The 25,215-nt window shown below is 45.7% G+C and overlaps 1 protein-coding gene across 1 annotated transcript in view; it reads right to left on the reverse strand.

Moving 5' to 3' along the window:
* ANO10 (anoctamin 10) overlaps nucleotides 1–25,215 on the reverse strand; it is a 757,832-nt gene that overhangs the window by 651,241 nt on the left and 81,376 nt on the right. Inside the window, exon 4 of the mRNA XM_086951544.1 lies at nucleotides 9,619–9,753. Within this exon, the coding sequence (XP_086807670.1) occupies nucleotides 9,619–9,753 (135 nt within the window). The remainder of the gene's footprint in view (nucleotides 1–9,618; nucleotides 9,754–25,215) is intronic.

Genomic DNA, 25,215 nt, shown 5'->3' on the forward strand with positions numbered 1-25,215 from the left:
GAGATCATAAGTATTTTTGTAACATATGTTGAACCATAACTTTTGTTTTTAAGGACATTTCTGGTGCTTTTGATCAGACACTACATCCAACGTCAATGATGGTATACCTTTCAGCAAGACCCCCCATGTATGTACTTGGTTGGCAAAAGGATGCTGGCCTCTGTTTTTTCAGAGGGCGGTTTACAAACCTGCACTGGTTTGAGGCTCAATGCTGGAGCATCTGCAAGGTCTGCGGAGGTCTTTAACCCAGACAAATATGGTGCCACTAACCCTTGCTGTGGGTTCACAGACCACAAGGCAGCATTGACAGACCCCTTGAAAGAATATTTATTTTTTTAACATATTTTTTTAAGATGGGTCCATTTGTGGCCCCCACCTGAGCTTGGAGGTCAGGAGATGCTCACTCAGAGAGCTAATATCCCCTTCATTACCATGTTTCTTTAAGCTGTGGCCAGCCAATCAGAGGGCTATGGGTCTGCAGACCCAAAACGGATGATGAGATAAAAAGTTTCCTCGTCCAAGCAGATTTGTTTATTTTGTAACAGTAAAAAATGTTTCTTTTTTTAGCCTGTTCAAGTCCATCACAAAATATTTTCAAATGCTAACTTTCTGAAAACTACTGAATGGATTCTCACAAAACAGCAAAGTTACTTCCTTAAGTAAAGTACTAATCTATGACAGGTTTGGTGTCATTCTTTTCAGTGTTTTTTTCTGTGGGGAGAGCAAGAGCCCTATGGAAAGCAAAATGGGGAAAGTCACTTTTTTAATACTCCCTATTTTTGTCTCTCTTCCTTCACCCACCATGCCCTAATGGATTTGCACAAAACCTGCCATGCTGGAACTAAATTGGGCGCCCTTGAAGATAAAGTCCAGGACGTCCAGTGGAGAAGTGTGGCTCAGGGGTTAGAGGCGGCAGACCCGGAATCTGAGATCGGTCCTGGACCAGGGTTCAATTCCCCGCCCCGGCGGGTCTTGGGCTAAAAATTCCACGGACTCGATAATTCTTGTCCCGGTGCCTCCTCGACTCACGGGTTCACACTCTGCGACTCTGGGCAATAGCTTGCTTAATCTCCACAATGGCCCCTCGCGGCGGGATGCCTGACTTTCACCCTGTGGACACCCTGTCGGGGCTTCTCACAGGGGAATACCAGGACGGGTTCCCTAGGCAAGCGCCAGGATGCCCTTTGTGGTGACAGGTTGCGCTATATAAGTATACCTACATTTACATTACACATCCTGGAGAATTTCATCATGAAATGGCAATGGAAGCAGCTCGGGATGTCGGTTCTTGTGTTGTCAATCCCTGCAATACGGGAGACTTTCAGGAATACGCCCTGTTGTAAACCTCATCCCATCCGAGCCACTACTGTCTGGTAGCGTTGTGAGGGGTAGGTGCTCAAATAGAGCTGAAGTTTTGTAAGACATCCCCACTCCTTATTTCATCACTGGCACGAAAGGTTTCATGGCTAGAACAAATGCCATTAGCTTCAGAACCTTCATGTCCAGGGATGAATTTTACTGGTCCAATAAGGCACTACTGAAGAGTTCCCTTAAATCAATGCCCCATTCCCTGCTCTGATGAGGTGATGATCATGTTGTATAGGGAGGGCCAGATGAAAGAGCATCTAAACCAGGGGTTGGGAGCATGTCCACATTGTAGCAACAGGGAACCCTGGGATAGCCACACTGGGATCTGCTTCATGTCTTAAGAGAACAGCTGGTCCCAATGATTTGATACGCAGAACTACAACAAACGTATGTGTGCTCTATTAGGGGGCATCAACTCTATGTAGGATCCTTGCAGGAGCAGACACATCTGGAAACACAAGCTGTCACTGCCAAATTGCTGAAGCTGTGATTCACAGTCTAGCTGATGCCAATAACCATCTCTTGAGAAGAGGCCGCTTTCACCAGGCTGGAGTCCAGAACAGGCCTTTTGAACTGACTTCTTTTGGATGCCACCAAGCTGCATTTGGGGTAGTTCACTGAGAACCAAATATCATAAGTGTCTTGCATGCTGATCAGATTAAAAAATTGGTTACATACAGAAAGTGTGGGAGAGGAGTTGGCCTAACGGCTAGGGCGGTCAACCTCGAATCTGGGGAACTGGGTTCGAGTCTCGGCAATGACGCTGAATATCCTATGATTCTGGGCAAATCACTTAATCTCCCCGTGCCTAACAAAAATGAATGTGTGTCCTCATGTAATGTAACTGTAAAGCGCTCTGATACCCAATTCGGGTCAAGTTTGCGTTATATAAAACTCTTTAAAAGTGTGGCTCTTCTGCGGCTACACAAGGACAGCCAGCAGGGCTAGGATTGAAGTAAAGACCTACATGATGCTGATAACACCTTATTCAGTGTTCTATACTGATAGTTTTGGCTTCTAACCGTGAATCAGAGGTATTCAGACTGGCACATGGAGTAGGAGCGTCTTGGAGGTCTGCCTAACACAACCAGTGATTGTTTAGGACAGCACCCGAGCCAGAGTGATCATCCAAACAAACATCAGATGAGGAACTAATTTGTATTGTAGAAGTCAAGGATTGGGTAGAACCCTACTTCATTTTTCGTCACAGGGAGACAGAGTAATATGTCTACACCCTTTCTGGTGGTGGAACAGGCTCAATTAGCCTCGGAAGGAGAAGATTCTCCACCTCTTTTCCTCTTGCAGGGTTTTTCTTTTATGCTGACAGAGGCACCCATGGCCTGGATTGGCATGTCCTTGGGACTTGTTGCTCCGTCAATGAGATGAACAATGCAGTAAGGTTATTGGGGTCTATTGATGGTAGTGAAGGGAAAGATTTAGTTCATTTCTGAGAGGAGCTCTGCTGTCCCCAGGGTAGACCGTGGCAAGGTAGAGTTCTTTCCTCTGAACTAGTAAAAGGTTATGGATTAGCCCTTGTGTTATATGAAGACGACAAACAAATTATCGAATTGGTGAGCAGTCCATCCATCCAGACAGCCATTAGCTTTCATGACAGTATGAGCCATATAGCTAACTGGATGACAGACAATTGCCTGAAGCTAAACTCCTCCAAGACCGAGGTTTTGGTGCAGGGGAACAATCCCTCATTTTGGACGGATAGCTGGTGGCCAGTCCAACTTGGTTCCTTACCTAAACCAGTGCTCAAAGCCAAAACCTTAGGAGTTATCTTTGACACCAAGCTGTCCTTTGAAGCACAAATCAACTCGGTCCCCTCGGCTTGCTTTTTCATCTTGAAAATGGTGAGGAAAATCCTTCCACCAATACCTATGAACCTGCGGAAAACTGTGGTATCGGTGCTGATATCCTCAAGACTGGACTACTGTAACACCCTCCTTTCCAGTGCTCCTAAGCCTGGTATTAAAAAACCACAGACTGCTCACAATGCAGCAGCAAGAGTACTGCTAGATATTTCAAAATTTTACTCAGTTTCCACAGCCTTACTCCATCTTCACTGGCTACCAGTAGCCAAGAGGATCTAATTTAAATCACTCTGCATTGCCTTTAAATCAATCAACAACTTGGGGCCAATGCAGTTAGCGAAATGTTTTAAGCCATCTATTCCTGTAGACCCCTCAGATCTGCCGAACATGGAAACATAATTGTTCCTAGATGCAGCAGGGCAAGGTGGGGTGGTAAGAGTTTCACGGCCACAACTACCAGGCTATGGAACTCTTTGCCATCCACACTAAAGAAAGAGTCCAGTGCGTGGGGTCTCCTCGATCGTTACAAAGGACATCGTCGGAATGGAACTTGGTACATGGACACATGGACGGTTTGGGGATTCCATCGGATGTGAGGCTTGTGGGGACTTCTTTATTGCCCTCTCCCTTGTGGCTGACATCGTTGCGCAACCCAGATAAATTGAATTGCCTACTCTTCCTGAACCGGACTATGCCTCGCTGCGTGGGAGGCGGTCGTGGGCTGTGAACGGCTGTGAAATGTGTCGTATCCTGGTGTATTGCGAGAATTACTGCTCCTCTCCGGATATCCTTGTCTATTGTACTCTTGGTGTTTTGTTGGCTACGATTTGTGCGGATTGGGGCATGTCTCTGATTAAGACCGGGTGGGGCTGGGTTACAAAATGGTGATAGTTTCCCTCAAATGCTGAAAGGGGGGGCCCTCATTGAGGTTGGGTGACTGGGTGAGCTGGCAGGGCGACTACTGTTCTGATTCGATAGGTGCCTCGGATATCTTGTAGCAGCGCTGTTATACTTGTACGCTACGCGGGGGTGCCGGGGGCCTGTACTGGGGGACCCCCAATATGTTTTTTTTTCTCTTATATTTCCTTCTTTTATATTTCTTCTTTCTTCTATATTTCAGGTTTCACACACCGGGCGACAGGCACGCTGTTATGGGGGAGGCCGTAGCCAATGGCAGAGGTGCAGGGTGGGGGGTTAGGGGAGGGGTCCTATTGTTCTTTCCTTTTTCTGTTTCTAGGGCCTCTTTCTTATTCTTTGTATCTCTTGGCTTTCCTTTCACTTCTCCTCTTTTTTACTTCTTTTGGGAACTGTGTAATAGGCTGCTCTCTACACGTCCTGGTGGTACAGATTACAGGGGTGGATGTTTCTATAACGCTTTTATGTAGCAGCGGGCATATACTGTTTTGGTGGGCGAAATGTATAGCTTATTGTTTATCCTGCTTAAGGTGTGTCAACGCCAACGTCCTGCCTGCAGTAGTCCTGACTGTGAATATCCTGAGCTGTGATAACCCCTTGCTTTTGTATTATTGGATTGTTTGGCATCAGATCCTGTTCCTTCCTAAAACTTTAAAAGAAACCTCTTTTATCCTGACGCCGATATGGTACCGATAACATCCTGAGTTGCAACGGGGCATTTGGGAGGCGGGTTGTTGCACTCTTATGGGTTGATTGATTTGCTTTGACCGACACTGTACTGCTGGCCGGCTGTGAGGGTTTTTTGACCCGGACTTGTAACTGCTTTATGCATCAATAAAGGTTTACCAAAAAAAAAAAAAAAAAAAGAAAGAGTCCAGCCTATTAAAATCCAGAAAGGGCCTTAAAACTTGATTGTTTAAGGCATAACGTCTCTCACCCTAGTCCGTCCTGATCTGTATGTATTAAAGGCAGCACCTAGACACCCCAGGGTATTTGTCATGCTTTATAAATCCTTCATCATCAACAACGGTCACCTCTTCTTTTGTTTATTTCCTTAGGAAAAGGAGGCTCATACCGAGGTCTGTGATCTGGGTAATGTACTTCGTCACCTAAAAAGGCTGGAAGCAAAGGGTGCGGGGAGTTCTTGTGGTACAGTTTGGAAGACACTCAACGATTTGATCCTGACCATGACAGTGTTGTACTGCTGAAGCAACTTGTTTATCAAGAGTTTTAATAGTTTCTTTCTCCCAAAAGTCGATGTTTTTAACTTTTTTCCTGATGACTTGAACTATGATTGCTGATGCAAAGACAGAGAGAGCTCATGTTCTTGGTGCCAGTCGTTAAGTCATCAGGAGCCATTGTTCTGCAGTTTCTTTGCCCGGGTTGAACATGACTATATACTGTTCTTGAGCATAGTTCAAGAGCAAGGACGTGTACTGGTCGAACTCATGCTATAGATTATGGGCCATATGCATGAACACATTTTCCCATAGACAAGGAATGCATCTCGCCCTAAGATCTTAGCTTGTCATGATGGGGCTCGTGTTCGCTTGACGTAGGGGCAGACACCCGGACTGGCATATTTTCCTCCTCTATGTCTTCAGACACTTGCCTTGTTACCATTCTGGAAGGTACACTGAGCTTGGAGATTCCCAGAAATACCCAGAGTGTATTTTGGAGCCTGGTACGGTTTGTCCATGGACTGGAGTTCACAGAAAGTCTTGCCTTGAATCTCTTAAAGCTGCTTGAGCACTTGCTGCTCAGTGGCCAGTAGTGTAACTATGGTGGGGAGTTGCTGCTGCCATGAAATAATAGATGCCCTCTTTCTCTGGAGGGACTGGGCAGTGCTTTCAAAAACTTGTCAGTGACAACATGGTGCAGCGTTACTGGGTGCATGCCTTTGTGATTAACGGTGCCCTTCAACTAAGCTGTACTGCAGGTAGAGGGTCTGGAGGAAGGCTCTGTTGTGGCAGCCAAACCAAAAGGTTAGGCTGGCACAGATTGAACAGGGATCATTTGGCATCTGAATCAGGATTGGCTGGAAGCTGAACCAGGGCCAACAGTACCAGCTGCAGCACAATAACAAACCCCTGGGCTGGTACTTGGGCCTCAGGAACTGCAAAGAAGTATGCAGAATCTGCACCAGGAATGGCAGCACTTGGAGCTGGGGGACAGGCTGGATTCTTCTGCCTTCAACTTCACAATCAGGGCATCCAAGGAGCCTGAGCTGAGGATTGAGATCATACTGAGTACCATTAAGATGACTATCTATAGTGATTCACTGACCTGCACCATGCTGTCCATGGTCCAATGTTTGGTGTTTTGGTTTCCACTTGGGTTTTGTTCCCAGTGTTCTTACAATCATGGAGAACACTAGTGCTCTGGCTTCACATTATTGTTTCTCCCAGCAAAGAACTCTTCTGAGCCACAAATTTACAAAAGTGCGACACCACCCATCCCTGAGGAGGGTACAACATGCTCAGTAGTCCATGGGAATGATGGTTGTTGATGGTGAGTTGAAGGTCAGAAGTGAGGGAAAGAAGAATACTGTTCCTATCTTAAAATGTGTTCATCAATAAATAACCCAGATCCTTCTATTCTTTCTGAATATGCGGTGTACAGATAAGACGTACAGTATTTGCCAGGAAACCCAGTATTTGTATTGCATTTTGCTGCTGTACACAAGAGGCATTACTCTCAGCAAATTTAAGTGTACTTTATTAATTGACCTTGGATCTAAAATGATGAGTTAATACTGCTGGGACTGAGATCATCTTTTGCAGGATCCACCCAATGTTAACGGTGACCATTTTATTTACTAAGGCTTCTTGTTGACGTCATTATCAAGCAGCTACAGAAAGAGTTGCACTTGGTGCCGGGGGCTGCGAAGGAGTCTTCAAGGGCCTAAGATTCGATCAGGACCCACTCCAGGTACTCCCTGGAGCCAAGCCTAGTGCTTGTTATTGTTATTGTTATTGTTATTGTTATAGTGGATTTGTATAGCGCCTGGGTCACCTGCAGGTCTCAGGGCGCTTTGACCACAGAACATAACATCCGGGATATTGAAAGGGGGAGTACTTAGGCTGAGCTGAGTGCTGTTCTGAACAGATTTGTCTTCAAGGCTTTCCTGAAACGGAGTAGATTTCCCTCCTTTCGGAGTGTCTCAGGCAGGGCGTTCCAGAGGTTCGGTAGTAAAACCGAAAAAGATCTCCCTCCCATTGTGGACATTTTAAAACGAGGACATACAAGGAGATTGGCATCAGCGGACCTGAGATTTCTTTCCGGCCTATATATCTCGATCCGCTCCTTGATATAGGTCGGGGCCTTCCCATAGATGGCTTTGTGGGCTATACAAAGGCTTTTAAAAACGGACCTCTGTCCAATTGGCAGCCAATGTAGACTTTTTAGTAGTGGAGAGGCATGCGTTCTCCGCGGAAGGTTAAAAATAAGTCTTGCGGCGTCATTTAGGACTACCTGAAGTCTGTTTGTCAGCATTTTTGGCAGGCCTAAGTAGAGCGCATTGCCATAGTCAAGTCTAGATACTATGGTGGCTGAGACCACAGTGCGTAACATCGACTGGGAGAGGAGAGGGACTAATTTGCGCAACTGTCTTAGAAGACCTGTTCCCAGCCTTGAGTAAGGAAGTGTTTTGGGGATCATTAAAAGGGATGAAGAAGTGAAGAAAGCTTGCCAGAAAACATTCACAAGTAGGAAACAAGGGACAGACACCCATTGCTCCCCATCTCACTAGGGTACCTGTTTGGGATAAGCTTTGTTCTGTTCATCACATTTGTAAACATTTAAAACTGAGGTTGTGGAGGAATAGATTCAAGTAAGGTTTAGGAGCTTCCACTGATATTCCAAGCACATACATTGGAGTCTTGGGGGATATTTAAGAAGCTTTGCATGGAGGGTGTCTTAGGTTTGCCAGGGTGCAATGTCTGTTTTCTGTCCTCAAGAGTACTTCCCATTTTGGAGTGGAGTGACAATGAAGATTTGGTGTCTAAAAATGGAATGACACTTTGGCTCCACAAGTGCCTTCTTAGACTGACGTTTAAGCTAGTTTTGGTACAGTGGATTACTCACAAGCTAGTGTCAGAACAAAATCTTGAAAGCTCGAAAGATAGGCTTCTGTGCACCAAAGCTCACTCTTAACTTTTTTCAGTTTTTTGGTGTCCTTTATATTGAACATGCCTTTTATGTCAAAACCTCGTCCCTCAATGCTGAAGCCAGCTGTGCTGTATGTCTCATCTTCGAAGTCATTGACATTAATGAAAACCTATCTTGCACCTAATCTTCAACATCAAAAATGCCACTAACATGTACCTTGTGATAGCGACATGTTTGATATCCAACAAAAACGGTCTTGATATTGGGAATGCCATGTGCATCCTCAGGGGTCTTTGTGGCTCACAGCATGTTCCACTATGGTACTGACGAGGAGTGTTCAATCTGGACTCTTTTTTGGGTTACAACTCAGAAGTTGACACAAGTACACCTAAAGCATCCCAAAGGAACTCTTAGTTTTTCCCCAAGGCAGATTCCACCTTTATCACTCAAATTGTGAACTCTCCTATGGTGGGACTGTACAGCAGAATGACTACGAAAACAGCGGAGTCGTCTTTTCTGGGTATTTGTTCTCTTCTTTCCTTTTTACTTGTGAAATAGAGGCCTAAGATGTGTTTAAACAAGTAAAGTAGCACTTATTAAAAACAAATTTTCATTTTTCTAATATAAAGAAGCTCAGATAGTTATTAATTTGGTGTATGACAATAGGTGTTTCTCCAACAAGAAAGTATTAAAAGATCATGTTTAAAAGCAAATAAATTCAGTCTTAATAAATATTAATTCAAGTTCCATAATGGAAAACACTGCTGTCCTCCAATGCTTGCTTTACAAAATTTCACAGAAGTAGCACGCTTTACTGGGGTTTAGTCTCATATGCGTCTTGGCCCCCTTTAGGTGAAGCCCTCTTCTTGACCACACCTCCATGCAGCTAAAGACAACAAATTGTTCAAGAAACAGTTCAGGAGAGTGTATTTCAACAGTAATAGCTCTTAACAATTCTTCAAACTTTTGGATGTGACAAGAGTAGCTTTTAGTGTAACGGCCTACTTATTATCACCTGAAAAATTGTATTCATCTCTGCTTTGTGTGAATTCTCTGCATTTTCTTCCCACAGGACAATAAAAGAGCTCTGAGTTTCTGGAGGTTCTGTCATGTTTCTCACTGTACAAGCAATGGTACTAATCCCCCTCATAGTCTCTCTGTTTCCATCAAATTAAGCAACTAAATTAACACTTGGTGCTCTTAGGATGAAAAGTCAGTTCCTATGAGTAAACCTGGTAGTATGCGGTGCAGACTTTGAAATACAACAAACGACTCCCATGAAAAGAGTTTGACCAGAAATCAAACAAATATTTATATGTTTTGAATGCAATTGCCCCTAAAGTACTTTAATTCTTCAGCAAGGTTCCCTAAATTACTTTAGGACACTATTAAGACATATACTTACTTATTGATTTCCCTGGATAAAGTTTGCCCTTTGCGTGGCCAGGAACAGTTTGTTCATCTTTTGCTCGAAGATTTTCTAACTCACGTTTAATGATGTACTGGCACTCTGTCACTGTGAGAAAGTCATCATTGTCTTCTGCAGGGAGAGCACAAACAGGAAAATAAATTATCATCAGTACCTAAAACCAATTCAGTATTTTGTGGGTGATAAAAGAATAAAAAAGAAATAAACTCAAACAAGAAAAAAACTGTAATGTGGAAGTAATCCATTTATTTATGGGGTGGTCAAATATAGATATCTACTTTCAACTTTTAAAAGACCATGCACTACTGCAAGGCCAAAACTGCAAACTTATTTAAACAGAGACCGCTTTAAAATAGACTTCTCGCAGTGCTTGTTTAATGAGACAAAGTACTGTAAATCCCAAAGATCAGGAATCCTAAAACCAAGAGGTTCACAGAGATCTGTAGTAGCCTACAGGAGGGACACACAATTAGTCTGCCAATTCAACAAGCAGATGACCATAACCAACTTATTAGGATCAAGCAAGCGGAGTAAGAAGAGCTAAGAGGCCTCATGATCTTCTCGACACCAACTCAAGTAGCGCCAAAAGGCAATGAGTGCCAGCATCGGAGCCCCTGCAACAATTCCATCCATGCCTATCTTCAATGGCACTGACATGCCGAGGTTCTAGGAACGTATGAAGGTTGCAGTTCCTCTACTCACCCAACCCAGTGCAAGCTGGCAGCATAAGGGCAGAGGCAGCAATTACCCGCAACAGGGGCAAGTGGCATACCCTGACACAGGGTAGAGGATACAGTAATGAGACCAGATACTAGAAATGAGACCAGATACTAGCACTGACCCCTTGACACCAAGAAGCAGGAGACTGCTGAACAGAAGTAGACAGATGGTAAGACAGACAACATTTAAGTAACAAGGACAAAAGCTCAGAGAAGTGTCAGGGAAAAGACTAACACAAAAGGAAATTGAGAAGGGAAAAAACAACAAACATGTGGGAAAGCAAGGTCAAGTGGACAAAACTAAGCGAGAGTCAATGCAAATACAAATTTTTGCCAGGCAAGGAAACTTGGAGCCTCAGTGGTAAAGTATGGGCTCTACCACTATTGATCCAGACGTGGATTCCTTCTCTAGGAAGTTCCTATTTTTTCCAAATTATGTTACATCGTTTCATAGAGTTCAAGTAATGTCCTTGTTTGAATAAGATGATTCTATGATTACTGAGGGGGTGACACAGAGATAGTGTTACTGTTTGCAGAGGGTCTGGGCAGGTCTTAACTTGAGTGAATATCTTCATGACCCCTTGATTGTTCTTTGGTCAAATGCTAGCTGTCTAATCCAAGCCACAAACCATGCAATCAACTTCAACCACCCTCCACCCACAAACAACCAAAAAATAAAAAAATATACACCATTCAGATGCATGTCAGTAGGATAATTCCAAAAAGCCTAGCAGAAATCTACTTATAGCAGATGTAGGCCATCCAAGGGAAGTATTATACACATTTTTTGATAAAAGAGTTAGAATAGAAAAAATTAGAAACACGATAATTCTAGTCCTGATAGTTTATGCTATTCCTCCTTCACTATTGAGTGGGAATCATTCACTACAGGCAGGAGGGGTAGAAAGCTACTTCAAAGATATTACTATTTAAAAGTCTTGTGAGGGTGCACAGCACCAGCAACCCCTCCTCGTGTGCATTTCTCATCCCCTACTCCTGCCTCTCCAACATGCCTGTCAAGTTTCTTGTAGGTTCCTTTGCCGAGCATGTGAAATGTTTATGAAGTGATGGTTGGGTGGATGATGTGAAGGAGAAAGAGCAAGGACTGAAAATACCAGAATCACCATCAAAGTCATATTTGTTCACAGTCTTGTGTCGGTCTCTCTCTTCTTCCCAAGTGGTTGGGCATATGACACCACAGCCTCAAATGATGGGAGTACCAGATAACACATGCCGGTCCAGCTTCATGTAAACTGATGCACATTTTCCTTGCCTGAGTCTCTGTCAGAGGATGCACCCAGTTAATCATGCTTAAAAAAGGTATATGCCCTACAAGTGGCTATCCTCTGTGGTGGACAAATAGCATTTGAAAGTCAGTGATGCAGCCTCCAATAAAGGAGCTTGAACTCCTCTCCTGTGGTAGGCTTTGGATATGCATGGAACCATATGCCTGAAAAGATATGCTTAGCTGATGTGCTGCCTCAGAAAACACCATCATAAATGGTGAAAAGATTAATTAGCTTCCTACGTGTAATCAATCTTACCAAAAAGATCTTAAAAGCCCCCGAAACATCCAGGTCATGTATCGTTCCCCTAACTAGTAAAGAATGTGGTCTTATTTCCTGGTTTCCAATAAAAACTTCGGAGGTTCTTGCTGTGGTTGAAAATGGAATAGGCCATTTTTGCAGACAAAAAGTCAATGTCATAAAGCACCGAAGGCTCAAAATATTTGTGAATTCAAGAGATAAAGACAAAATTAAGTTCCTACTGAGTAGAATGATTTGTGATTGAATGATAAAGCACACTTTCAAAGTACCTCTTAACTGCCTCAGGTTTCAAAGTTAAGAACTATTAGCCGGGGTCAAAGAATTTGCCAGACCCAGCTGAGGCAGCAGACATCCCACCCTCCCAAGACCTCTGCAACAACCTTGGCACCTGCTTCCACTGCAAGATTAAGGAGATCCATGACAGCTTTGAACACCTCGAAACCCAAGACCCTCCCACACACCTGGAGCCACCGCACCCCACAACACCAGAACCCAACAGACCCTACTCAGCAGGACTCCCCTCACCGCTGACAACACCCTCAAGATCATGAAGAGCATCCACGGAACCCTGCCTGCAAAACATCTTCACAGCCGGCACCACTATCAACCCAGAACTCTGCCACACCATCAACTGCTCCATCAACTCTGCCACCTTCCCGGAAGAATGGAAGAACGCAGATATCAACCCCTTGCTGAAGTAACCCTCTGCCTACCCGACGAACCTCAAGAACTTTAGCCCCATCTCGCCTCTCCCCTTCCCAGGCCAAGTCATCAAGAAGGCGATCAATGCCCAACTTTCTGAGTTCATTGAAGCAAACCACATCCTGGATCTCTCCCAATCTGGCTTCCAAAGCAAACACAGCACAGAAACAGCCCTCCTCAACGCCCCAGAGGACATTCGCACACTCCTCGACTGAGGTGAAACTGCAGCCCTCATCCTCCTGGACCTCTCAGACGCATTTGATACTGTTTCTCAACGCACCCTATGCACAAGACTCAACGACACCAGCATCCGCAACAAAGCCCTGGAATGGATCCGCTCCTTCCTCACTGGCCAAACACAGAGTCAGACTACCACCACTCTACTTGGAACCCAGAAAGATCAGCTGAGGAGTGCCTCAGGGCTCCTCCCTGAACCCCACTCTCTTCAATATCTACATAGCCCCTTCTCGCAACCATCGTCAGGAACCACAGTGTTGTGTAGCTCCTAAAAATACATAGGACCTCCACGTTTGTTGGGCAACATAAACTGAGGGATTGGTGTCTATATTGATTCCAGACACCCACATGATATGCCAGCCTATAGACCAGCTAGCTCACAGTGCCACCATAAGCCCCCTTACCTTAACAAGGAGCAAATAGTTTCTGGTAACCATTTGGCAACCATTGAACATGAGAGCCCTAAACCTTCAAGGATCGTGGAAACAGTACAGTACTTTTCGCTCAGTCAATCGTGCTCACTCAGTCTCAGAGAGATGCACAGAATAAACATTGGGGACGTTTTCAATAAGCATTTATTGAACCAGCGTCATAATAGTAAAAAACATGTTTGCTGCGACAATCAATAGACAGAAGTTAACGTAGTAGATTATAAGCAAAAACAGAGTAAATAGAAGGTAGAATTCTACCATAGTCCTAAAACAGTAAATATATGCAGGTATATAAACAGGACAGTAATTAAGCGTACTCCTACGATGCGAACCCTAGCTAAGTGTACCTAGCATGTATGCAGGTGTAAAGCCGAGAATCCCATAGGAAAGAGCTAACCCCATTATCTGATGGGAGAGAATGAAGGACCCATTCTTGGTCATGAGTTGGACAACCCGCAAGGGATGTCAGACAGCTGAGTGTTGAAGCTTCAGTGTGCAGGGGCCGCAGGGGCCTCAGTGTCTTGTGTCAGTGTGGAAGCGTTTGCTCTAGTAACCTAGTGAATGTGTGGTTCTTTTATACCACAAAGATAGCCTGTGCATTCTTACAACAATCAATATGTTGTGAGTACGATTATGTAAATGAGCCTCAATCAATAACTGCAATCTTGCAAAGCAGCTCTGTCACCCCAGGATGAAGATAGCGATTACTTTTGTACAGAGTATGTTAATCCTGTTATGTACGTCATGTGCAGGGGATTTTACTAAAAATCTCAATGCATAATAAATAAGGCTAGTTTCAAGGACACCAATCGACATTTATTCTGCCCGTAATTGGGAAGAAGGTCAGTGCTAGAACCGTTATGCAGAGCAAAGTAGGACAAAAGTAGGTAAAAGGTTGCTTTAATACTTAGGCCTAGGTTGGGGAACATAACAACAGACTCAACATTGTCTCCTATGCCGACGACACCCAGCTAATTCTCTGCCTCACTAACAAACCCACAGTTGCCAAGAACAACTTCCATGATGGGAAGAAGGCTGTCACCACCTGAATTAAGAAGAAACAGTTGGTGAAAGCCTGAAACCGGTCCTAGGATGCGTGTTTCCAGTCCAGGAAGGACCTGGCCTGGCAGTTCGGCTGGACTGTTCCCATTAAGCGTAGGGTCAAGACTGATTTGCATATGGCTTGGTCCAAATTGGAATGGCATGATGAGCAAAACAACTATGGATTTAGGCCCAGATCACTCTACTGGGGTGAATGTAGAACATTGTTCTGCATTCTGTCCATCAATTGTTTCTTTTGCATTTACCACCCGGATGAAGAACAGCTGCCTCAAGCTCAACTCACAGAAGACCAAAGTCCTCATCATGGGCTCTACCCCCTCCACCTGGAACAACTCCTGGTGGCCCACAGCACTTGGAACCTCCCAACACCTACTGACCACGCACAAATCACCGGCATCATCCTAGACTCCTCGCTCACCATGAACGGCCAGGTCAACGCCGTCTCATTATCCTGCTTCCACATGTTACGCCTGCCCTGAAAGTGTTGCGTGTTTATCTAGGTTCCTGATCGATACTGTGACCTTATGCCCCTATTCGGCTATAAATCCATTTATTCCCTATATTGGCATAACCGTTCAAGTGCGATTTTCAGAAAAGTCATCTCTGGCCTCACACGAACAGAGCCACATTTCAGCATAGTTCCCTCTGTCACTTCCTTTGCGACCAATTAGTGCAATGACAGAGCAGAAGTCCCTATCTGATATTCCTAGATAACACTCCGAGTTCTTCAACAAGATAAAAACTCAGCAAACCTGGAAATCCCCGCTTGCTGTGTTTTGATTAGTAATGGAACTCTAATGAGCAACTGATAACTATCACTTCCTAGTGACATCTTTAATTGACGTCTTATGTCCAGCAAACTTGCGTCAAACCCGGCACCTGTCGGGTATAAATATTACCAACGTTGCCTTAAGCAATGAGAGCTGTTGTACTGTTGCTAGCTGTCTGCAAGACCCCGTGTTGGTGAAGCTAGCACCCTGTCGCTGCAGCCTGCTGTCCCTGTGGTGGTGAAGCTACTGATACCATTATCGCTGCTAAAGCGCGAACGATGGTGCAGTACGCTTAGGAGCTGAACAGCCGTCCCTCTGCGAAGACATCCAGCAGATTCCAGCTGCCCGCGGACGCTGTCCCCCGCCTCCTCACTCGACGCGCTGAAGAAGAGCCGCTGCCTTTCTGGTGCAGAGAAATCCAGCTCCGGCGTTTCCGGTCTACCCTTGCGGGTGACAGGGATATCGAGCTTCCCCTGATGGAGATACCAAACCTCCATCATTCTATTCAGAGGTATGGTGTTGACTAAACCCTTAGATGAGAATTCTTGAAACAAACCTTGGCAAAACCAACTTAACTTAAAGCTACTTACTTACTCCCCTTCCACGTGTTAGGCTTAGGTCAGACACACTGGGGTAGGCATAGTTAGAAGCACCAGTTGAGTATTTTAGCCTAATGTATATATGACTGTATATATGTTTTATTACTTTTAAACCATTGTATGGCTAAGAAACCATATCAATGCTTTTACAGTTCTATTTCGCAAAACTTATCTTACTGTACGTACTTTTTATCATAACAAGTCTTGCAATTGTGGCAATACATTTCTCTTGTACGAGAAGAAAGACTGTTCAATAAATGTTAACCTTTTTATTGACAAACGCCCGTCTCTCTATTCTCTACATCTCGTGAAAGTAAACTGCACTAGACTGACTGAGTGAAATACATGTCTATTGTTTCACACGACCCTAGAGATTGACTCTTGATCTGAGGAGCAAAGTTGTCATGTTGCACGGTTGTTGGAAAGCTGAATCCCTTCTTGTCTGTGCCAGGGAAGCTGATCACTTCCCATGCAGAGAAGAAAGTTTCCAGTGACCTCTGAGCTAGTTGGTAACACACCCAATTAAGTTTAGCATAGTCAGTGGAGGCCTGGAATATCCGCAGTTCCACGTCGATACTACTGTTTATGTTATTCCAATGCGCAGGGCCTAGTGGGAAACTAGGAACTACACTACATGGCGCCCAACGTTTGGTAAGGCGATAAACTAACGCAAGACGTTAGAGTAACTCAGTCGTGCATATTTCACACAGACCCCTTTCTCCCGTAAATACTCCAATAGACGTCTGGAGTGGGTGAAAGGTTAAAATCCGCCCGAACTCAGTAGGAAGAGATTCCTATGTAAAGCTCTGGTTTATTCAACGTTGAAGGATACAGTGTTCCAAAATATTGTGCACCTAATCTTTGTCTCCTTGGAGACCAACTCTGCAAAGCCTGCATTTATAAAAAATGACAGACAGTGAAGAAGAAAGGGAAGCAGTTAGACTGGCATCCCTACTAATAGAGGAGGACTCGAGTCTCCTACAGACTGACCCGGATGCTATCGACATCCCGGTCCACTTAAGAAAATCTATAACGTTAAAACTTATAGAGAACGGACTGACACCTCAAGGTGGTACAGTAATTTTCGTGATAGAGGCTCACGAGTATCGGCAGACAGAGGTATTCTATTCATGGATAAACTTTCCAGCGGTAAACGCTAGAACAAAAGAGTTTCACTATTACAAAATAGAGAAACCTCCGGAAGAGTACGCTCCTTTCGAGGAGATTGAAATTCCACTTAAATTTCAAGAGCACCTGCTCTGGTTTAATGGCGCCCTAAAACACAATGATCACATAACTAGGCTCGGTCCACTAGGTAGACCAGGAGCCACGTGGCCGGTTCTAGCCAGCTACACACCACATCCTGACATTGTAAAAATGTCTAAGGAAGAGCTGTTAGTACAGCTCAAAACACTAATTAAAATACATAGGCAATTAGTCCAATATGTAATGCGGACTGCAACAGTCCAACCAGCTGTTAATACACCACAGCTGACCCCTCATCAGGGGAACACAAATAAAATTACACCACAGAACATACAGTCATGTCTTGGTAAAACACCCGTGAAACGGGAACAAATTCCTTTCTGGTTAGCACAGAAAATCACTCAAATAGAGGCAGTATTTCCTGATACTACCCCTATTGAGAAACACAGAATCTTGACCATCTGCCTTCCTATGGGAATCGCACCACACGTGGAGGACTGTGACACTTGGGGTACAGTCTTTGCTTCCATTTACACAAAAACACACGGTGTTCCGTCTATGGCGGTAGTACCAGAAGTGCTAAAACAGATTCAAAATGAATTCGGTCCAGAGCCCGCTTTAAATCTAGGTATGAAATTACTGAAAGACTTCAAGCAGGTCTCGGCTATGTTATTAGCCAACATTAAAGGAGAAGCAGCATCTGTGGCGATCCGCCAGAAGTTGAAGGAAACAGATATAAAAGATCCTGTTGAGCTTGCAAAAATCATAGAAAAATGCTATGAAGAATTAGGTAGAGACAGCTTGGGTGGGAAACCGGTAAAGCCCCAACTGCTCGAAAATCCTGAAAAATTATTTATTAAAAATAATTCAAATACTCCTAAAAAGAGCTGGGATGGAAATAAACAATCCACTCCCAAGGAAAAAGTTTTCCAGTCCAGAGGAAGGTCTCCTCGACGGAGGGAAAGAACTCCGACTCGAGAACGCCAGTCTCCCCAGAGGGAGCCCTCTGAGAAAAGATATAACCTTAGAAATAGGGATAATCTGAAAAAACCTGATAGATATCAAAGTATTGATACACGTCCCTCTCGATCTTTTCCACAGAATTCGGAAAGAAGAGGACGGTCAGACCCAGGAGAGCACACCAAGTCCAAAGACAAGGAACCTGCTCAAAATAAGAAATCTCAATTTCAGAAAAAGAAGGTAGCCAGTATTAGAGTAATCAACCATGCCGAGAATACTGAGGACACAGTTGAAAAACGGGGAGTGGGCATTGACAATGTTGGACAGTGCAGCAGAAATCAGTATAGCGCGCAAGATCTTGATGAGTCATCTGGAGACAGTGGACATGAATGAATACATTCAAGTTGAAACTGCCGACGCCAGACTTAGCGAGCCCCATAAAATATACGAAATTACATTGCGTATAGAGGGTGATAAGACTAGGAAAATAAGAGGTCTATTTTCAGGGAGTGCCCTCGTGGCGAAGAAGTGATTATGCCTGCCTTCTCGAATCACATTCCGATTCACAAAAAATATACCTATGCAAGGAAATGGGCAGTGGCCCAGGCACCTGCATTGTATAAAAATCATGTAGGATGGGATGAGGATTCACCTCCTCACAAAAATCCAATTAAAAAGTGAACCAACTGCCCAACGGCAGTATCCCATAAAGCAAGAAGCTAAAAAACAGGTCAGGGAGATCTTAGATCAACTTGAGTACCAGGGGGTGATTGAAACATGCACCTCTCAAATGAACAATCCTTTGTTTCCTGTCTCCAAGCCAGACAATTCATATCGTCTAGTTTTGGACTACAGACATCTTAATACATGTTGCAAAACTTTTGCAGTACAAAACTCGCATAGTGCAGCCCTAATGAATAATATAGTTAGGAAAAAATATAAAACGACATTAGACATATCTAATGGTTTTTTTTGTCAAAACATTGCACCAGAAAGCAGATATTTGACCGCTTTCTCTGCATTTGGGTCACAGAAAAAATTCTGTCGACTCCCACAGGGGTTCAAGAACAGCCCAGGACTATTCTCAGCTAGAGTAACAGAGTTACTACAAATCTATGATGATGAGGCATTATCTTACGTAGATGATATTTATCTCACAGACGACGACTTGGATACTCATTTGAAAAGAGTGAACACCATTATACTTGGGTTCGCAGCAGAGGGTTACAAATTCAACTTTAAAAAGTCTCGAATTGCCCATCTGACAGTACTGTTTTTAGGGTACGAATTATCAAGTGAAGGGAAAAGCCTAGCGGACAACTTCTTAGAGAAGTGCGCTGTACTCCAAGCTCCAAAGACGCTGAAGAATTTACAATCCATTCTAGGTTTTCTGAATTTCGGAAGAACTTACATCCTAAATTACGCGGAGAGGGTTAAACCTCTCTACGAACTAATTAAACCTGATTTTAAACAAATCAATTGGACTCAAAAACACACAGAAATTTTGAGATCACTGCAAACAGACATGTTAGCAAAAACAAAATTAGATACACGTGACAACACGATTGATCTTGTAATCCGAGTCATCCCAGGAAGATGCGGATTCACGTACCTGACCTCTAATGAGGGAGAAAAGGTACCAATTTCAATTAAATCTCACTTGTACACACAAGCAGAAAAAACATTCAGTCACACAGAAAGAACTGTGAAAGCAGTGCAAATCGCATTAGCAAATGAACGAGAACTAGCACACGGCAAACGGATTAATATCCTTACAGCGGAATCCGCCTTCGAAGCGCTATTCAGCCCAGTAAACCTGCCTACAGTGTCACTGGATCCGAAATGGATACAGTGTATAGATTCTCTAGGAGCGGAAGATGTGAGATACTATTATGGCCGCGATACCCGCCACCCCCTCTCAACACACTCCCCAAGGATGGGAAACCGGAAACAGTTCTTGAACTTTTTGGAAGGCGGGAAGGGAGTTACCCTTCCCGGCCGTATTTATTAAAATATGAAACAAAATTAAAAAACATTAAAATAACAGTTTCATATTATGTACAATTTCATTACCACATTGCGATGTTTGGCTAACCTTAACATATTCTCTAATACAAAGGTTCTCCTAGCCGAACTAACATCCTACAAAACATTAACTTGAAATGTTGAAATTGTACATCCTAACGTTTAAGGGCCAACGGCAAGGTCGTAACCGGTGTCAAGATCCCTAAACCCGAAAATCCCCCTCACTTGTGAGGGGCGACCGCACAGAGGTGTACCTCAAGTGCAACTACCAATTTCCCTTGACTTGACGGGGGCCCCAATAAACTCGACGCCACTTAAAGGTCGTTCGAGGACTCGTGTGAGGTATCTAGAAGGTAGCGTAGACCCCCTCCCAAACCCCACACAACTTACCACATCTGCCGTCGCAGATATCCTGGCCCCGGGAAATTCCCCAGGAGGGGGCTGTAGCCCCTCCTACCCAGGAAGGGGCCTTGACCGCCTTTCCTTTCCTTTCGGCGTCCCATCCTTAGAAGGGACCGCCTACCCGTTGAGGGGCCAATGGCCACCTCCCTCGAGCGCTCCCATCCGTAATGGGTGACGCCCACTCATAGGGATCTACTAATTAGTGCTCACCGATCATGACCTTACCGCCCGACCAAAAAATAAATACGACAATTTAACTAAATAACTCAATTAAAAAACAACCCTAAACCATTTCACGTATGATTACTGATCAATACTTAGTGCATAATTACTTTATTTGAAGAACATATTGTAGCTGACCATTCTTTATTGCATACTAAGAATAACACGACAATCACCACAACCTGCAAGAAATAGCATTACCATATCAAACTTTATTCAAACAACTGGCTGTCCTCAGGGGCTGGTGGGTGGGTTCAAAATTGGCTCTTCGTTCCGTCTCGAGCTCACGTGCAGCGAGGGGGTGCAGCTTCAGAGCACCGGAACAAGAGGATGCGTTCTTGGCTTGTTGCTCCTTTTATCCGTCTTCAGGGCGGGCGTAAACCCGCCCCTGCCTGCCCTTAGGGCGTGGCCAGCCGAGTCAGTGTCTAGACCAGCCCACTCGAGGGCGGGAAACAGCGCGCCCCGGCTACGCCGCTTCGGGCATACCAGCCGAGGCTCGCCTCCCGCCCAAAAATTGCTTCCCGGGGGGCTCGTGGTACTCGGCCATACGTTCGGGAGGACCGAATGGTCGCCCCTTTCCATATGGCCGCGATACCCGCCACCCCCTCTCAACACACTCCCCAAGGATGGGAAACCGGAAACAGTTCTTGAACTTTTTGGAAGGCGGGAAGGGAGTTACCCTTCCCGGCCGTATTTATTAAAATATGAAACAAAATTAAAAAACATTAAAATAACAGTTTCATATTATGTACAATTTCATTACCACATTGCGATGTTTGGCTAACCTTAACATATTCTCTAATACAAAGGTTCTCCTAGCCGAACTAACATCCTACAAAACATTAACTTGAAATTTTGAAATTGTACATCCTAACGTTTAAGGGCCAACGGCAAGGTCGTAACCGGTGTCAAGATCCCTAAACCCGAAAATCCCCCTCACTTGTGAGGGGCGACCGCACAGAGGTGTACCTCAAGTGCAACTACCAATTTCCCTTGACTTGACGGGGGCCCCAATAAACTCGACGCCACTTAAAGGTCGTTCGAGGACTCGTGTGAGGTATCTAGAAGGTAGCGTAGACCCCCTCCCAAACCCCACACAACTTACCACATCTGCCGTCGCAGATATCCTGGCCCCGGGAAATTCCCCAGGAGGGGGCTGTAGCCCCTCCTACCCAGGAAGGGGCCTTGACCGCCTTTCCTTTCCTTTCGGCGTCCCATCCTTAGAAGGGACCGCCTACCCGTTGAGGGGCCAATGGCCACCTCCCTCGAGCGCTCCCATCCGTAATGGGTGACGCCCACTCATAGGGATCTACTAATTAGTGCTCACCGATCATGACCTTACCGCCACAGGCCGGATAGTTGACCGGCTATCCGGACCCCCCACACACTCCTACCTAAAGGTCATGTCTTAAAGTCCCCAGCCAAGCTATCAGGTCTCCTATGAGTAACTCGTTCCCCACCCGGGACAAATGAATACCATCACCCAAATACATACTGTCCCCTTTAATACAACCATGCGAAATAGAATGCAGTGTACTTGAACGGAACAATCGACTCACTTTATTATTAATCTTCCTTACTGAATGATTCAGAGCAGAAACTGAAAGAGCCCCCCGCCACACTTGTCGCGGTATCATATGGGACCATGCGATTGTGCACCCTGGAACTCTTCTCGCTAACCAACTTACAGTGGAAAGCATTGCCTCAAGAAGTAGTCGTCTACCAGTGGACACCAAATCGTTGCCCCCAAGATGTACTATGACTATAGACGGCGGTGACCTCGTCCGCCCTAACAAACCCTCAAAAAATGATTGAAACTGGTCAATACAGAGCCCGCCCTTTCCGTAGAAGGACACCCTGTACCCGTATTCCCCAGCCACGTGAATCATGTCACCTGCTTTGAATACGTCCGCGGCCCGCCTCACGTATGAGTGGCCCACGACCCACACCTCCTTTTTCACAGCCGGTGATGTCTGACCGCTGACCCGGTGTTGGGTCGACTGCCCAGTCCTCCCCGCCTCGTAGGCTTGCGCAACTGAAAACCAAAGAAAAACAAGAAGCGTGAGTACATCATTACAGCTTCACAACATGTGCAACCGCACATACCTTTTATAACAGTTCGAGGACCAACGCCCCACACGTTTAACTTGTTCGACATTCAGACCCCTGGCTGTAGCCTCTGTAGCAGCCCCTATCCGAAAGGAATGGGTCCCAAACTCGCCGGGGTTCAAGCCCGCAGCGGAGATTGACATCGCAAGCACCCGCTGAAACTGAAACCTCGTCAGTGGGGTGGTGTCAGCGTGTCGCAACAATGTCCCCCCCCATGATGCCACCCTTTGCGCTAAATATTCTTCTACGCAACTTACCGGGCACATGGAGGACCCGGGAATCCTTTGTATGATTATGCAGTCCCCCATCGCACCCTGGTCGGTCTTGGACCTGACAAACGAGATGGACATTGTCTCCCTTCTGACCTGAACGTGCTCTTGGCACAGTCCCCCGGTCACATCCCGCTTGTTCCTCGCCACTAGTTCGCTTACCCGCATAGCCCCATGGAATGCCAGCGCAAAAGCGGCTCTGAATAACACTGTTTCATACTGGGATGAACACGTTGAAGGGAGTACAGATAATAGCAGGGCCAGCCTATCCAGACCTATCGGGCGCCTTTCATCTACTCTGCGACCCTCAAGGCGTTGCCATCCACGTAGCGCTTTCTGTACAACGAAAGACGCAGTCGGGTCCTGGATCCCATAAGCCCTAGCCATAAAGGAAATGGCTGCCCGATGCCTCTGGGCAGTAGCCACAGATTTGCCTGCCTGATGTAAAGACAGCAGGAAATTTACTACCCACTCCTCCTGGCTCCAAAGCTCCCCTCCAGTGGTCCCCAAAAAGGCCAAATAGGAACGGAACGCCCCTTCATATGCCTTCCTTGTCCTGGGTGCTAAACTCTCTCCCACGAGGTTTCGTAGTTCGGGGCACCGAGAGACCAGAGAGCTTCGGGAAAGGGTGCCGCCACCGGGTCCGCTGTGGGCAGAAAACCCCAGAAGGCCTGCATACGGAAACGAGAAAGTGCATCAGCCGCTTGGTTCATCACCCCCGGCACATGTCTTGCCTTAAATAGGACATTCAATTGCATACACAACAAGACAATTTCTTTCAGCAGCCTCAGGATCCATTTGCATCGCGCCGCCTGGCTATTGATACACTCAACCACGGTCATGTTATCAGACCAGAATACCACAGAGTGATCTCTAAACCCCTCAGGCCAAGTTTTCAGGGCCACCAGAATGGGGAACAGTTCAAGAAAAGCAATATTACTCGTCAGCCCATCCTCATGCCACCATGACGGCCATTTTTGAGCCGACCATTGCGTGCCAAAGATGGCACCAAAACCAATGCTCCCTGCCGAATCCGTCCACAGCCCCAGCTCCTCGGAGGACACCGCCGGTTTGTTCCAGACAACTCGACCATTGAAATCCGCCAGAAATGCCAACCAAATGCGCATGTCCTGGCGAACCTCGGCCGAGAGCCTCGTGCGATGGTGACCCTCCTTTAGGCCGACCATGGCCTGAGCGATCGAGCGGGAAAAGGGGCGGGCCATTGGTATTACTCTCAGGGCAAAATTCAGCTGTCCCACCAATTGTTGTAATTGCTGCAACTTAACCTTGGACTGACTAATACACGTCTCCAGGGATGCCCTGAACCTAAGCACTTTTCCACTTGGTAAACGAAAACAACCCTCCTCCGAGTCGAGCTCGATCCCCAGAAACTCGAGGCAAGTCGAAGGACCCACCGTCTTACCGGGTGCCAATGGCACACCAAAATGGTTCATTAAGACACAAAATTCATTCACAGCCTGACCACATTCCGGATCCCCGGCTGCCCCTAGAAACAAAAAGTCATCGAGATAATGCATCACCCGATGAAACCCCATCTTCCTTGTGAAGACCCATTGCAGGAAACAACTGAACTGCTCGAAATAGGAACAAGATATAGAGCACTCCATTGGCATACATCTGTCCATGTAATAGTGTCCCTGAAACGTGAAACCAAGAAGCCGCTGATCGTCTGGATGTACCGGGAGCAACCGGAACGCTGACTCGATATCAGATTTCGCCATCAGCGCACCGGGCCCCAGGCGATTCAAAATGGCTACGGCCTCATCGAAAGATGCATACCGTACTGAACACAATGCCGGGTCTATCGCATCGTTTACGGAAAGACCACGTGGGGCTGATAAATTGTGTATCAGCCGAAACTCACCCGGGTCCTTCTTGGGGACCACCCCTAAGGGGGAACAAACAAAGTTAGCGACCGGTGGCACATTAAACGGACCGGCGACTCGACCCCGAGCCACCTCTTTCCCAATCTTCTCCTGTACCACGGTCGTGTGCTGCAAGACTGATATTTGGTTTTTACATTTCGCTAAACCCTGAAACTCCCCCACTGGGATGCGGAAACCATATGAAAACCCGTTCCGCAACACCCCAGCGGAAGCGTGGTCCGGGTATTCGCTGAGCCAAGGAATCATTGCCATGGTATCAATCGGAGTAGGTAAAGGCGCCCCTCGGACTATTTCAGACCTGTTTGGCGCCTCCTCTACCCCCGTTATCACCCGTTTTGGCTCTGCACATGGACTCAGGATGGGACGCTTGCCCACACCCGCTACATTCGTGCCTAAATTTGCATGA

This window comes from Lissotriton vulgaris, unplaced genomic scaffold (genome assembly GCF_964263255.1).
Source record: "Lissotriton vulgaris unplaced genomic scaffold, aLisVul1.2 SCAFFOLD_310, whole genome shotgun sequence".
NCBI lineage: Eukaryota > Metazoa > Chordata > Amphibia > Caudata > Salamandridae > Lissotriton > Lissotriton vulgaris.